The 14,845-nt window shown below is 37.4% G+C and overlaps 1 protein-coding gene across 9 annotated transcripts in view; it reads left to right on the forward strand.

Moving 5' to 3' along the window:
- Positions 1-14,845, forward strand: part of CDK14 (cyclin dependent kinase 14) — a 674,504-nt gene that overhangs the window by 465,127 nt on the left and 194,532 nt on the right. For all 9 annotated transcript variants that reach the window (XM_045053225.1, XM_045053222.1, XM_045053223.1 and 6 more), the window contains one exon: positions 5,930-5,978. In XM_045053225.1, the coding sequence (XP_044909160.1) occupies positions 5,930-5,978 (49 nt within the window). The remainder of the gene's footprint in view (positions 1-5,929; positions 5,979-14,845) is intronic.

The raw sequence follows: 14,845 nt of genomic DNA on the forward strand, positions 1-14,845 counted from the left end.
TTTGATGTAATTAATTTTTAAAATATATCTTGCTTTTTTAATATCAGACTTTAGATAATAATAATTTTTTAAAGACTTTATAAAAAGAACTGTTCTCCCCATTTCTCCTTTCTTTGTCAGTTAATCCTCAAACCTAGAATATGCCTTTAAATTTCTGCTCTACACCAACTGGCTGAATTATGTTGTGACTTTATAATACAGTCTAGTGGAGAATAAACTCAGACATTAGATGATCTTTTGAGACATATAAATATATAATTGTTGGTGAACACTTTCACCTAGAGCTTTAGAACAATAGATATTTGAAACAAGGCCTGATCTTCAGCGAATGCACACCATTATAGCATAATGACTAGTTTCTGCACTGATTGGTCAGTGCCCATGCCTTGCAGGTTATTAAATATTTTAACATTTATCCCTGCTTGAATGATGACTCTGAAACTCCATGAAAACTGTAAGTACTTTCTGAATCAGCCTGGAAAGATTAATGTATTCTCAGGGTAATATTTGAGTTGAATATGAAATTCTAAATCTTTGAAACCTGGAAATTGAAGATCAGTAAATATAGTCATCTTAACTCCTACTTTTCTATCATACCCTATACCCAATTCATCAATAAATCTTATTGCTCTGCCTTTTAATGAGTTGCAGACTGACCCCTTCTCACTGCAGGCACTCTGTTACTATAGCCCAAAGCACATCAACTCTCTCCCATACAGTTGTAATAAACTTTTTTTGGTCTTCCTGCTTCCACCCTCGCTTTTGATAGTATATTTTCCAAAGAGGAGCCAGAATGGTCCTTAAAAAATGTCTAGATAGTGTCCCTCAGGCCACAATGGCTCTATGTGAGCCAGTCTTCTGCCCTTGGGCACCTTCTCTGTCTCAGCCTCCACTTGTCTCTCCTACACTGTCTGCTCCAGCCACCTGTCCCGCAGACCCACTCCAGCCTTGCACGTCCTGGCTGGAATATGAACTACCTGCTTGCATGTAGGTTTTCTGTGTGGTTCCCTTCTATATCCTCAGCCCCAAGAAGTACACCAAGGACACAGTAGTTGCTCAATAAATAGTAGTTGAACTAATGAATCATTGCTTCCAGTCATTCCATTTCAATAAACTCTGTGTTTAAAAATAGGAGGCTGAGGGGCGCCTGGGTGGCTGTCGGTTAAACATCCGACTCTTGGTTTTGGTTCAAGTCATGATCTTACAGTTTGTGAGTTCGAGCCCTGCATTGGGCTCTGTGCTGAAAGTGCAGAGCCTGCTTGGAATTTCTCTTGCCCTTCTCCGACATGTCCTTGTTCTCTCTTCCTCTCTCTCTCTCTCTCTCTCTCTCTCTCAATAAATAAATAAACATTAAAAAAATAGTAAGCTGAGTATGTTCTTAAATTTATTTTTGTTCTTCTTATCAAGTGGTTGTTCTTACACAGGAAACATACCGTCCCAAAGCAATATCAACCATTTAGATTATTTCCTTTAAAATCTTGTAATTAAAAGCAAACAACACTGAAAAAAGATACCAACCAATATTAAGCAAAATTAAGCCTTTAGGTATTCAATTTTTAAAAAGAAACAGGATCAATATGAAAAAGAAGCCATTTAATTTTATTGGAGGACATACACACAAATCCCGTCTAAATGAAAAGACATACCATATTAATATATACAAAGATTTTATGTCATTCTTTTCAGATAAATATATATTTTAATGAAACTCCAACCGGATTTCCAATGGGAACTTTATTTTGTTGACTGACTATTTTGTTTGAAACTCCCCTTCCCTCATCACCTGATCTAAAGTGTCCTCTCATACTGGTCAGTCTACATTATATCTCCTTGTTTTACTTTGCGGAACACTTTTTTCCCCAGTTTCATTGAGATATAATTGACATATAGCATTGTGCAAGTTTAAGGTGTGATTTTATATATATTCATATATATATATATATATATATATATATATATATGTTACAAGATGATACCACAGTAAGTTTAATTCACACATCCATCACTTCACATAATTACGATCTTTGTGTGTCTGTGGTGAGAACTTTATTTTTAATGTTTATTTTTGAGAGAGAGAGAGAGAGAGAGAGAGAGAGAGCATGCACTTGAGAGAGGGGCAGAGAAAGAGGGAGAGAGAGAGAGTCCCAAGACCAAATCCTGCAGAGTCCAACGCAGGGCTGGATCTCACGAATCATGAGATCATGACCTGAGCCAAAGTCAAGAAGTCGCACTTAACCAACTGAGTCACCCAGTCTCCCCACTGTGGTGAGAACTTTTAAGATCTACTCTCTTGGCAAGTTTTAAATATACAATGCAATATTGTTAACTAAAATCACTATGCTTTCCATTAAGTCCCCAGAATTTATCCATTTTATGACTGGAAATTTATATCCTTTGACTGCTTTTCATCTGTTTCTCTATCTCACACCCCTTGCCACTGTCAACCGCCAGTCTGTTCTCTTTTATGAGTTCAGGGGTTTTTTTAGATTCCACATATAAGTGAGATCATACAGTATTTGTCTTTCTTTGATTTATTTCACTTAGCATAATGCCCTCAAGGTCCATTCATGTTGTCACAAATATCAGAATTTCCTTTATTTTTATGGCTGAATAATATCCATTGTATGTGAATGTGTATGTACACATTTTTTTTCATCCATTCATTCATCAGTGGGCACTTAGGTTGTTACCATATCTTGGCTGTTGTGAATAATGTTGCAGTAAACATAAGAGTGCAGAAATCTCTCTTCTAATCATTTCATTTCCTTCAGATACATACCCAGAGGTGGAATTGCTGGATCATATGGTAGTTCTATTTTTAATTTTTTCAGGAACCTTCATACTGTAAAGTGGCTGCACCAGTTTACATTCCCACCAACAGTATATAAACATTCCCCATTCTCCACATTCTCGCCAGCACTTGTTATTCTGGTGTTTTGATAATTGCCATGCTAGCTTGTGTGATGTGATATCTCATTGTGGTTTTGATTCACATTTCCCTGGAGATTAGTAATGTTGAGCACTTTTTCATGTACTTGTTGGCCAGTTGAATATCTTCCTTGGAAAAATGTCTTTTCAGGTCCTTTGCCCACCTCTTAATTAGATTATTTGTTTGTTTTTGTTTTTCTTTTTCTTTTTTGCTGTTGAGTTATATGAGTTCTTTATATAATTTGCATGTTAACCTCTTATCAGATATGTGGTTTGCAAATATTTTCTCCCATTCTGTAGGTTACCTTTTCATTTTGTTGATGGTTTCTTTTGCTGTGCAGAAGGTTTTTACTTTGTTGTTGTCTCACTTGTTTATTTTTGCTTTTGTTGCTTGTGCTTTGGGTGTCGTATCCATAAAGTGCCTAGGAGCTTTTTCCCTATGTTTTCATCTCTACTTTCAGGTCTTAAATGTAAGTCTTTAATGCTTTTTGAGTTAATTTTTATGCATGGTTTAAATAGGGGTCCAGTTTCATTCTTTTGCATGTGAATATCCAGTTTTCCCCGTACCATTTATTGAAGAGATTATCTTTCCTCCATTGAGTATTTTGGCTCCCTTGTCAAATATAAGTTGACCATAGAGCACAAGTTTAATTCTGGACTTTCATTTTTGTTCTGTTAGTCTATGTGTCTTTTATGCTACTACTGTACTGTTTTGATTACTGTAACTTTGTAAGATATTTTTAAATCATAAAGTGTAATTACTCTAGCTTTGTTCTTTGTTCTCAAGATTACTTTGACTATTTGGGGTCTTTTGTGGTTCCATACACATTTTAGGACTATTTTGTTTATGTTTTTGTTTTTATTAAAAAATAGTAAAATAGTATTCTAATAGTATAGTATTAGACCTTAGGTGATGTTGGGTAATATGAACCTTTTATGATATTATTTCTTCCAGTCCATAAACACAGGATTCCTTTACATTTATTTATGTCTTCAATCTCTTTCATCAGTATTTTAGTAATTTTCAGTGTACAGATCTTTTACCTCCTTGGTTAAAATTATTCCTAGGCATTTCATGTTTTTGATGCTGTTATAAATGCAACTGTTTTATTTCTTTTTCAGATAATTCAGTATTATTATATAGAAACACAACTGACTTTTATGTATTGATTTTGTGTTCTGCAACTTTACTGGATTTGTTTATTCTAATGGTTTTTTGGTGGAGTCTTTAAGATGTTATCTGTATAAAATCAGGTCGTCTAGAAACAGAGACAGTCTTACTACTTCCTTTCCACTTCAGATGCCTTTTATCTCTTTTTCTTTCTTTCTTTCTTCCTTTTTTTTTCCTGATTGCTCACGATCAGACTTATAGTAGCATGTTGAATAGGAATGCTGAGAGTGGGTATCCTTGTCTTATTCCTGATTTTAGAAGAAAAGCTTTCTGCTTTCCCTGATTGAGAATGATTATTAGCTGTGGACTTGTCATATATGGCCTTTTCTATATTGCGGTATATTCCTTCTATACCCAGTTTGTTAAGAGTTTTTATCATGAATAGATGTTGAATTTTGTCAAGTGCTTTTCCTGAATCTGTTGAGATAATAATGTGATTTTTATTTTTTATATTCTATTAATGTATATCACATTGATTCATTTGCATATATAAAACCATCCTTGCATTCCAGGGATGCATAATATAGAAACACATTTTTTCATTGCTGGTAGGAATATGAAAAGTAGTATGTCAGCATCTATTAAAATGTAAAATGTGCATACCAGTTGTCAAGCTGTTCTATATGGAGAAATCTGTCTTATAAAAGTGAAAACATTAGTATACAGAGGTAGATGTGCAAGGATATTTTTTGAAGCATTGTTTTTAAGGGAAAAGGAACTGGAAGCTACCAAATTTTCATCAGTAGGAGAATGGTCAAAAACTATGGTACTTCTATCCTGTGTAATATTATACAGTTTTAAAACAAGTATTACATCTATTTTCTTGATTTAAAGGACTGTTTGCTCTATATTATTAAGTACCTTAAAAAATTCAGAGAATGTTTACTGTGCAATCCATTTTAAAATTAAAATAGTACATATGTTTGTGTGTATATATGGGTTTGTGTTTATAAACATAAAGAAATATGTGGAAAGAGACATACCCAAGCCATTAACAATTGCTGTATTTTCAGGAGTCAAAAACAAGGAGCAGGAGGGGTGCCTGGGTGGCTCAGTCGGTTAAGCATCTGACTTCGGCTCAGGTCATGATCTCACGGCTTGTGAGTTCAAGCCTCGTGTCAGACTCTGTGCTGACAGCTCGGAGCCTGGAGCCTGCTTCAGATTCTGTGTCTCTCCCTCTCTCTGCCCCTCCCCTGCTCACACTCTGTCTCTCTCAAAAATAAATAAACATTAAAAAAATTATTAAAAAAATAATAAGGAGCAGGAGAGGTGTGTGCTACTTTATTGTTTAACATGGTAACATATTACATCTTAATTTAAAAATATAATAAAGATGATTCAATGATGAATGTAAATATACATTATAGGACATTAGTAGTTTGACTTTGAGCATGTATAAATACCAAGTAGTGTAAGAAAGGAGAACCAGCACTACTGTATTTGGTTAGAGATGTCTTCATAGTGAAAACAGCGGGTCTCACATCACTGATGTGTCAATGTTCTTCAAACTACTTACAGTTTGGAGGTTTGGAATTTGTGTTTCTTTTTCAACTCAATTAAAACTTAGTTATTCTCAGAAATAATTACTAGGAAACAGATTATTAAATAAATCACCCTACACATAAGAAAACAATGCTTCATATTTACAGTGTTAAGATTTTCCTGTTTTATTCTTTGTAACTGCCTGATCTAAAGATGAAGGTGTGTGGCTAGTGTACTCATCACTAAATCAGACGCTATCTTTATAAAAGTTGAGCTTTTTTAAAAAACATATTTGCAAATTATACATCGGAAACAAAGATTGTTTATCATCTTTCTTTTTTATTTCAGAACGCTTTACCCTGTACAGCTCTAAAAACCTTAGGCAAGCGTGGAATAAGTAAGTCCATATACCGTTTATGTTTGTTTTCTCTCTCTTTTTCTCTCAGTCCCTCTCTCAATTTCTAAAGTCTCCAAATAAGTTTGTCTTGACATTTGTTTCATTTGTTCATCCAAATATCCATTTCTCCATTCATTTAACCATTAAACAGTTGTTAAGCCATAACTATGCACCAGCCACCATGTTCAGCCTAAGCCAATGCTGTTATATATGAGTTTGGGTTCTGAGAGCAACGTGGCATTGCTTCGAAATGATAAATCCTAAAATTCACTGGGTTCAGTCTTCTTGTAACTAAATTCAAGAAATATTTTAGCATCAGCAAAATAGCATTTAAGTGCAATTTAATGACTGATTCTAATCTAAATAATGTTGGTGAACACCTCTGAGCAAGATAAAATTGATCTTTCACATTTTTTCAGTTTATCTATTGTTCCCCTAGGCCTTCTTGGAAAACTAAGTACCTATATTGCTTGAAATGTATGTCATCTGTTTATTTGATTTCTGTTCTCTCATCTGATCTTGTTGAAATAGTTTTATTTATTGGTTTTGAAATTTGATGAAATCTGAAGATCTGAGTTTCTCAAGTTAATCATAGGTCTTTTATTGCAAGCCAACCTGTTAGTAAACCATTGAAAGTTGGAAAGCAGAGTAATTGAGTCACTCTTGTTAGTTGTGGATATCATATTTCAAGCATTATGCTGGGGAAAAAGTAACTGGAACTGCTTTGATTTAAAAATTTTCAAAGTGTCATAACAAATTTTTGTCTATGGGGACTTCAGTATTATTGCCTTAGTTTTTACTGTTATGACATATTTAATTTTAGACACCATCAATTATAAAAATAAGAGAAAACCTTTTTATAATAAAAATGCCTTTAATCGGTATTGTCAGTAGATACAGTGGACAGCTTATTGTAAGGGAACTCATGGAATGAGTACGTGAAACTCTGCAGTGGTTTATTTGAAAGATTTGGCAGTTTATTTTTATTAAATCCATCTTAGAAGAGCACTGGAATAATTATTTTTGTCTAACACAAGGCTTTGCATTTGCCATTTGAAGAGTTAGTTCTTATTGTCTGTAGAGTCACCTCTGGGAGGCATGCCGTCTTCTGGGAACATTCTGTGTGTGTTCCTCACTCTTTTGCCCTTCCACCTCCCCCTCTTTACTGATCAGCGGTCTAACATTTTAATTAAGTGCTTTCATACACCAGATAATATATACAGTATACAGTTCCTACCTTAATTAAATGATCAAACACATTCTCTCATATTGCTCAAAAAGTTTTGTCCAACCAGGTAACCATTGTATGAGACAATCTTTTATAAAGCAATTGAATTTCTAACCCCATCTTTGAAGTAACAGGAATATCTGCCGAATCTACACGTGGCATTTGTGGCAAATAGCCTTCAATTTAGAGAACCTCCATTTCCTTCCATCAGAGGGACAAAGCTAGAATGACCTCCAAATTGCCCAGGAAAATAAATGGCAGATCTTATCCACTTAGAATCGTCTACAAAAGATGGGAGAGAGGTGTCTGTAGACAATGCTGAATGATATTTCTTCTGCCATCCTCTTGTGGTTATGACCCCATTCATTTCCACATGGCGCATTTCAGTCGTTCATTTTTGTGACTTGTATTCAGCACCACCTGCCATCACAAACAGTCTAGCATACATGCCCAGGTGAAGGGCCTTTCTTATTCTGCCTTCCATAGTCACTAGTGAGATGCCTCTCAGAGAAGGTACTTCTAGCTATTTACATTACTCTACTCTGGGAGAAACGAGGTAAAAGAAAAATAAAATTGAAATAGTATTCAAGCTTTGCATTGCTTCACTTCATTCTGACCACCTAAGACTTGATACTCCCTTTTCTCTGAGAGTTGTTCATGTTATAACAAAAGTAGTTAATTTCATTGATGGAAATCAGGATGTAGAATCCTCTGGTATTGACATTTTAGACATTTTAAAAACTATGTGCATCATGCACAATCTCGTTTAAATTTTTCTTAAAAGATGCTAGGTATTTTCTTAAAAGATGCTTTTATTCTTTTTTTTTTTAATTTTTTTTCAATGTTTATTTATTTTATTTTTGGGACAGAGAGAGACAGAGCATGAACGGGGGAGGGCCAGAGAAGAGAGGGAGACACAGAATCAGAAACAGGCTCCAGGCTCTGAGCCATCAGCCCAGAGCCTGACGCGGGGCTCGAACTCACGGACCGCGAGATCGTGACCTGGCTGAAGTCGGACGCTTAACCGACTGTGCCACCCAGGCGCCCCAAAAGATGCTTTTATTCTTAAGGGCAAGTAAGAATTCTTCAGAATACGATTTTTCACAAAATAAGAAAACAGTTTTCTCTTTAAGATACAATTTCAGGGATATTTATTAATTGCATTTTCTATGAACATAGGATTTATAATTTTTCTACCAAAGCCAGGGTCTGAAATACTGAAGGAGAGGCACCTGGGTGGCTCAGTCGGTTGAGCATCTGACTCTTGTTTTCTACTCAGGTCATGATCTGTCTCACTGTTCATGGGTTCGAGCTCCATGTGGCGCTCTGAGCTGTCATTGGAACCTGCTTGGGATTCCCTCTGTCTCTGCCTCTCCCCTGGTCATGCACTCACTCTCTCGCTTTCCTTTTCTCTCAAAAACGAATTAATAAAACTTAAATTATTTTTAATAAAAAATAAAATACTGAAGGAAATCTTACATTTTCATGTAAAGTCTTTTTAATGAGCTGGTAGAATTATAGCTAATGTTTTTCTTTTAATCTCTAACATCACATATGCTTTTTAAAAAGAAATTACAAAAGCATTTAATAAACTGGGTCCTACCCTTAGATTACTTTTAAAACATGTTAGGGAAACTATTAAAAGCTGTTAGCTCGAGGTAAGATTTTTAAATTATAAACATAATTTGCTTAGAATCAAGCTATTTTTTAAGTCCCCGTAAGTCTTATTTTTTGTTGCCTTAAGGAGTTATTTCAGAAAACACTAAGTAATAAAATATCACTAAAAATGTTATAAAAATACTACTTTCTGGTATCCCAGTGTTACCTACTGAATCCTTAGAGCCAAGCAATAGCCTCTAGCCCATTAAAACCCAATGAAATTTCCAGGAAACTGAAAATTCAGAGACATTAATTTGTTATTGATTCTTCATCCAAATGGACTTGCGACCTTGCAACCATCATAGACATTTCAACTTCCCTCACTTTGGAATGAGCTCTAAGTTCAGAAGAACTGCATTTAAAGACTCGTAAGCAAGTGCTGGCTTTCTCCATCACTACAAACGAATTTGCTTGTCTACAAGCACAATTACGAAACGAGCAATCGGTAAATTCTCATATATAGCAGTAATAGGTTCAAAATAAAGGAAACTAATTTGCAAGAACTAATTTGAATTCAATTTAGATGGGTTAATAGAAGACGGGTAGGTTAATATAAAAAAGTAAGTCACTGCTTAAAATTAAATAGCAATGTATTTAAAAATACATATTAACTCAGCTATTAAAGCTAGTGGATCTGTTAACCTGCCTAAAAGAGTAAGAATTTCTTGAGAAATGAATCCTTGAATCTCTTTGAACAGCTGTAACAAGTGACCCAGTTTATTTGGGGGCCAAGCCTGCCCTAGGTAACGCCAATACAATTCCCTGCTGACTTCGTTTATACCAGTAACCATGGGCATAATTTTATCCTTTGAAGGATTTTTTTAAGTATTCTGGGGAAACAATGCAGTAATGGGAGAAAAATATCAAAAGATGCAGCAGATATCTAAACTCAAAAGGATAATGTAAAGAAGAAATCTTAATTACAGGATTGAGATTAATAAATATATATTAATAAAGAAAAGAAAGTACTTTTATTCCCCTATATTGGACATGCACGAATTGTGTGGGCTCTTCCTGTTTAAAAGGGGATTTTGGATTAAAGGGAGACAAATCTTAATTTTATATAAATACATGTACTGTTTTCTGACCTCCTTCAAAACATTCCATTTTATTTCATTGGAGTTATAAAACTCTCCCTATTTTTCTTCCAAATCTCTCTATTTAGAGTTGTCTGACATTGGCATGTATATGCAATCAACCAAGAATTTCAGCCACTTAAAAGATCTTTTATTATTTTGGCTGGAGAAGCAGCCTTAGTATATGCTCTCCAGCAATGTTAAGGGTAGGATTCCAGGAACACATTTGCTTGTTTTGGAACTTTTTAACAGCTGAACAATTTGGGGGGTTTGAACGGAGCAAAAAGAGAACCCAAGATAAACCACCCTGTCACAGAAGACATATGTGGAAAGAACAGCTCATGGTTGATAAAGCAATACATGTCCACAGACTCGAATAGGTGTAGGGCAACCTCATCCTGCTCTCTCCATCTACATGCTCTGGTTTGATTTATAATCCTCCTTGATAGGTAGGTCCAACTGAATTTATCCTCTAAGAATTGAAAGCATTGATTCTTTAAAATGCGTAATAAGTACAGAGTCATTGTAATGAAGCTCCCTTAGTGGAAATGCAAAGATAGACAAGAAGACATTGACCTGCATATATCTGAATGCACCAACAGTGACAAACCCTGACTTAGAAGATTGAAGTGTTTCCTAAATTTGTATTCTTGAACTTTCCTTGAATACGTTCTCTCATTCAATGGTTAACTTTCAGAACATATTTTGTAGATGACTTGCTAGATCCATGTTACATGTGCATAAAACATAGTCTTTAAAATAATATTTAAAAGAAAAATGTAAACTTCTCTCTGTAATTTGTTGCTGATTCCCTGTTTTTCTTATGGCAACATCTGACTATGTTCAATTAAGATTTAAATCAGTGCCTTCTCAAGAAACCAGAAGCCCTCTTTTTCTACTCTGCCTTATTGTTCTAAGTTGATCTGAAATTTTCCAAAATAAGAATATATTGCAAAGCAAGTTAGAACTATCCATTTCTGTACCAGCTTAACAGTGTGAGAGGAACATAAGAATGGCTTTTGGCACTAGGAGGAGCAGTTGAGCTGAGCCAGATTCTGAAGTCCGTCCTCCACTTCCACATTTTTTTTCATTGTTGATCATTTTTGTTATAAGTCTATTTACTTCAAAGTAACAGTTTTAATTTATTTAGTGCCTGGAGATTTCTTCCCCCAGTATTTCCAAAGAAATTATTCTGTACATTATCAATGCACTTTTTTTAGGCCTGGATATATTGGGGTGACAAGCTCTACGCAGACATTTTTGGAATTCCATTCTCTTAACCCCAGGATGAGTTGGAGCTGCAGCTCTTCCCTGCCCGGCTCGTGGATGTGAGCCCAGCTTCAGGAGGCTACAGGGGGTGCAATTTTCATGACACCCTTGGAAATAGAGTTTGCAACACTTGGATAATCAGATCCACACAGGTGTCTGTCCTGATCTTGGACACCCGTGCATGGTGTTGTTTGGAGGCCCCAAAGCCGCAATTCAGAGGAATTTCTGGGAACATTCATTTTCACAAGAGTGATTCACTATTTCAGCTACTAAAAGCAACATGTAGGTGTGATGTTTACCAGATCTGTTAAACCCCTTGCCACCTCACAGAGAACGGTTCTTCTAGAAAATTGAAAACTATATTTTTGAAAAGGGAAAGAGGAGTCCAGGTGCTGGTGGGAGTCCTAGAGAGCCCCGAAGAAGACAGTATCAAGGGCTGTCCAGAGATATGGGTCAGGGCAGGTGCCAGGAGGACACAGAGAAAGCTAGGCAAGAGAAAGTTGGGAAATTGCCAAAGGCCCAGACCTGGTTACTAATAGTAGCAATAGCATAGATATGATAACATATAAAACATACATAGTCAAAGGCCTAACATACCCTCCTTGCCCCGTAGTCAGAGTTGTGATGGGGTAGCCATGGTAATTAACACTTGGGCAGCCTTTTGCAATATAGAATTTGCTTTCTTGTATGTTTTCACATCCTCATGTCTTTTTTTTTTTTTTAATTTTTTTTTCAACGTTTATTTATTTTTTGGGACAGAGAGAGACAGAGCATGAATGGGGGAGGGGCAGAGAGAGAGGGAGACACAGAATCGGAAACAGGCTCCAGGCTCTGAGCCATCAGCCCAGAGCCTGACACGGGGCTCGAACTCCCGGACCGTGAGATCGTGACCTGGCTGAAGTCAGACGCTTAACCGACTGCGCCACCCAGGCGCCCCTCCTCATGTCTTTTTTAACAATCTTGGGAAGTAGTCAGGACACATACTACTATCTCTATATAGCTTGAAAAAAAGAAAACATGCTCAGTGAGGTCAAATGATCGATGCTATGGAAAACTACAACTTGGAATGTATGCCCCAAAGTGAATTTTAGGAAAGAAGTATCAATTTAATAACGCTTATATTCACGTGGATCAATATCTTATTTGTTTTGTCCTTATTACAATCTTGGTCATGGAGATCTCTTCTGGGAAATGATGCAATTCATTTCCAGTCTGGGTTTTCAGCAGCAAGAGAGCTGGGCTGGAATAGAAATCTGACTTCTTTCCTGGGGAAAGTGTTTGTGGCAGGCTGACCACACACATCAACTCAGGCCTCCCCTGTGCCCACTGCTGGATAATGCACCATTGGGATAAAGGCGGGTTCGTGACAATCTTAAGTGCTAGAGATGACAGGCCTCCTGGCCACCCATACAGACCCTGCTAGTGACATTAGTACCCTATTCCACACAGCTCCCACTTCCCCCAGGAGGTTATCCTCTGTCATTTTGTGCCATTGCCAGATATCTTGTCCATGTCTTTCTTGTGGTAGCAAAGAATTTGCTATCATTAATAACCCCTGGTGATGGCCAAGGGCAAACCCCGTGCTATTCGTTATCCGTTGAGCACAAGTTTTTTGTTCCACTTCTGATAGACAGAAAATATCCATCTTCTCTCTTACTAATTGGCAGTACGTGCCAGGCTTGGGACCTGGCAATGGCTATTGTTTTTCAGCTTTTTAAATGATGTGTTGGATTCCTCATCCCCAAGTACATACTTATGGTGCAGCTAATACCTTCTTTCTGCCATCCAGCTCATTAAGGAATAAAATCCAGCCATGCTTCTGAAGTGGCACAGGGTTTCCAGGAGCAGCTGGGCTGCCTGTTTCTGTGAAAGGAGGGCAACACATAGAATTAGGCTTTCTTGAACTGTTTCCCGAAACAGATTCTAGAAGCGTGTGTGAACTGAAGTTCTGCTTCTCCAAAATCTAAAACGGTGTGTTTGTGTTCTGTGGCTGCCATAACAAATTACCATAAATATTTTGGTGTAAAACACCACAGAAGTATTATCTCATGGTTCTGTTGAGCTGGAGTTTAGATGGGCTCAGCTGGTTTCTTTGCTCTGGGTCTCACAAGGCCAAACTCAGCTATCGGTAGGCCTGGGCCCTATCTGGAGTGGAGGAAAAATCTGTTTGCAGGCTTATTTAGACTGCGGGCAAAATTCAGTCCCTAGTGGCCAGAGGGCTGAGCCCTCTTTTCCTTACTGGTTGTCAGCAGGAACTCTCACCCAGCAACCAAAGGCCGTCTGTTTCCTCATCACACTGCTCCCTCCTGCTTCAAACCAGTCAATGGCAGGAGTCTTTCTCATTGCTTTGACACTCTCTCACTTTCCCTCCTGCCCTATCTCTTCTGCCTTCAGTAGGAGAAAGTTCTTAGCTTCTAAAGGCCTGCCCGTATTATCCAGGTTAATCTCTCTGTTTTAAGATCTGCAACCTTAATAACATCTGCAGAGTCCCTTTTGCCATGGAAAGTAGCATATTCACAGGCTTCAGGGATTTAGTGAGTGGACATCTTTGGGGCCATTCTGCTCTCCACAAGTGGATACTGGGGTTTCCTATTCAGTGATGAGTCATGGGGAAAGGTAGAGCAGAGGGGGCAATCCCAGCCTTCACCAGGTCAGACACAGTCTGTTCCGTCTGATCTCTGACCCATCTAGTGACAAGCACAGATGTCACTCTGACTCTGGTGGCTCCATGTTGCCTGGTTCACATTAGGTATCCCCAAAATAAGGAAGAAATCATTTTCTACCTCCTGCATAGAGGGAAAAAAAGAGATTATTCTCCAGAAAGTCCATAGTCTCTGAAATATCTGAAACTTTGGCCTAGCATTTCTGTCCCCTTTAGGTCAGTGCTGTCCAATACAACCTTCTTCATTGATGCAAATCTTCTCTATCTGGACTGCCCAGTGCAGCAGCCACTAACCTCCTATGGCTATTGATCGCCTGACATGTGGCTAGAGTGACTTAGGAACTGAATTTTAAAGTTTATTTAACCTTAATTAATTTAATGTGAATAGCCATAGGTAACTACCATATTGGGCAGCGCAGTTGTAGCTCTACGTGTAAACTATTCATTTATTTTCAGTGCCCGCCAGTGTAGTACAAATGTGGATGTCTGATGCTTTGGAAAGTCTATGCGTTTGAGTTCTTGGCATTTTGTGCTCAAGTATCCAGAGATCTTCCTTTATATTTTTGCTTCTCACCCCTGTCTTTTATTTGTAAACACTGAGAAAATAATAGCTCTGGGGGACCCAATAAGTGTAATGAATCTGCAGAGGGACTAGTAAAACTATCAAAGAACATCAAGCAGACATTCCTTCCCCTCCTCCTCCCCTCAAGAAGCCACGCTGTTCCCTCCTGAGGGGCACTGCCTGTTGCAGGTGTCTCTATTCCTTTCTCCTTCTCTGTTCCCGCTCTCTCTTTTCTGTTGGGAACTGCTAGGGGTTAGACACACAGCTGTCTCCCCTTTTTGAACTCCCTCAAGAATTCACCTCTCTGCTGTTGTTCCCGGCCCCCTTGATCTACCCTAACTCTACTCAGAAAATATCATAAAGGCTTAGTTTCCTCTTCACCACATAGGAGATGCTATTGAGAATCTCCAC

This window comes from Felis catus, chromosome A2 (assembly GCF_018350175.1).
Source record: "Felis catus isolate Fca126 chromosome A2, F.catus_Fca126_mat1.0, whole genome shotgun sequence".
Classification (NCBI taxonomy): domain Eukaryota; kingdom Metazoa; phylum Chordata; class Mammalia; order Carnivora; family Felidae; genus Felis; species Felis catus.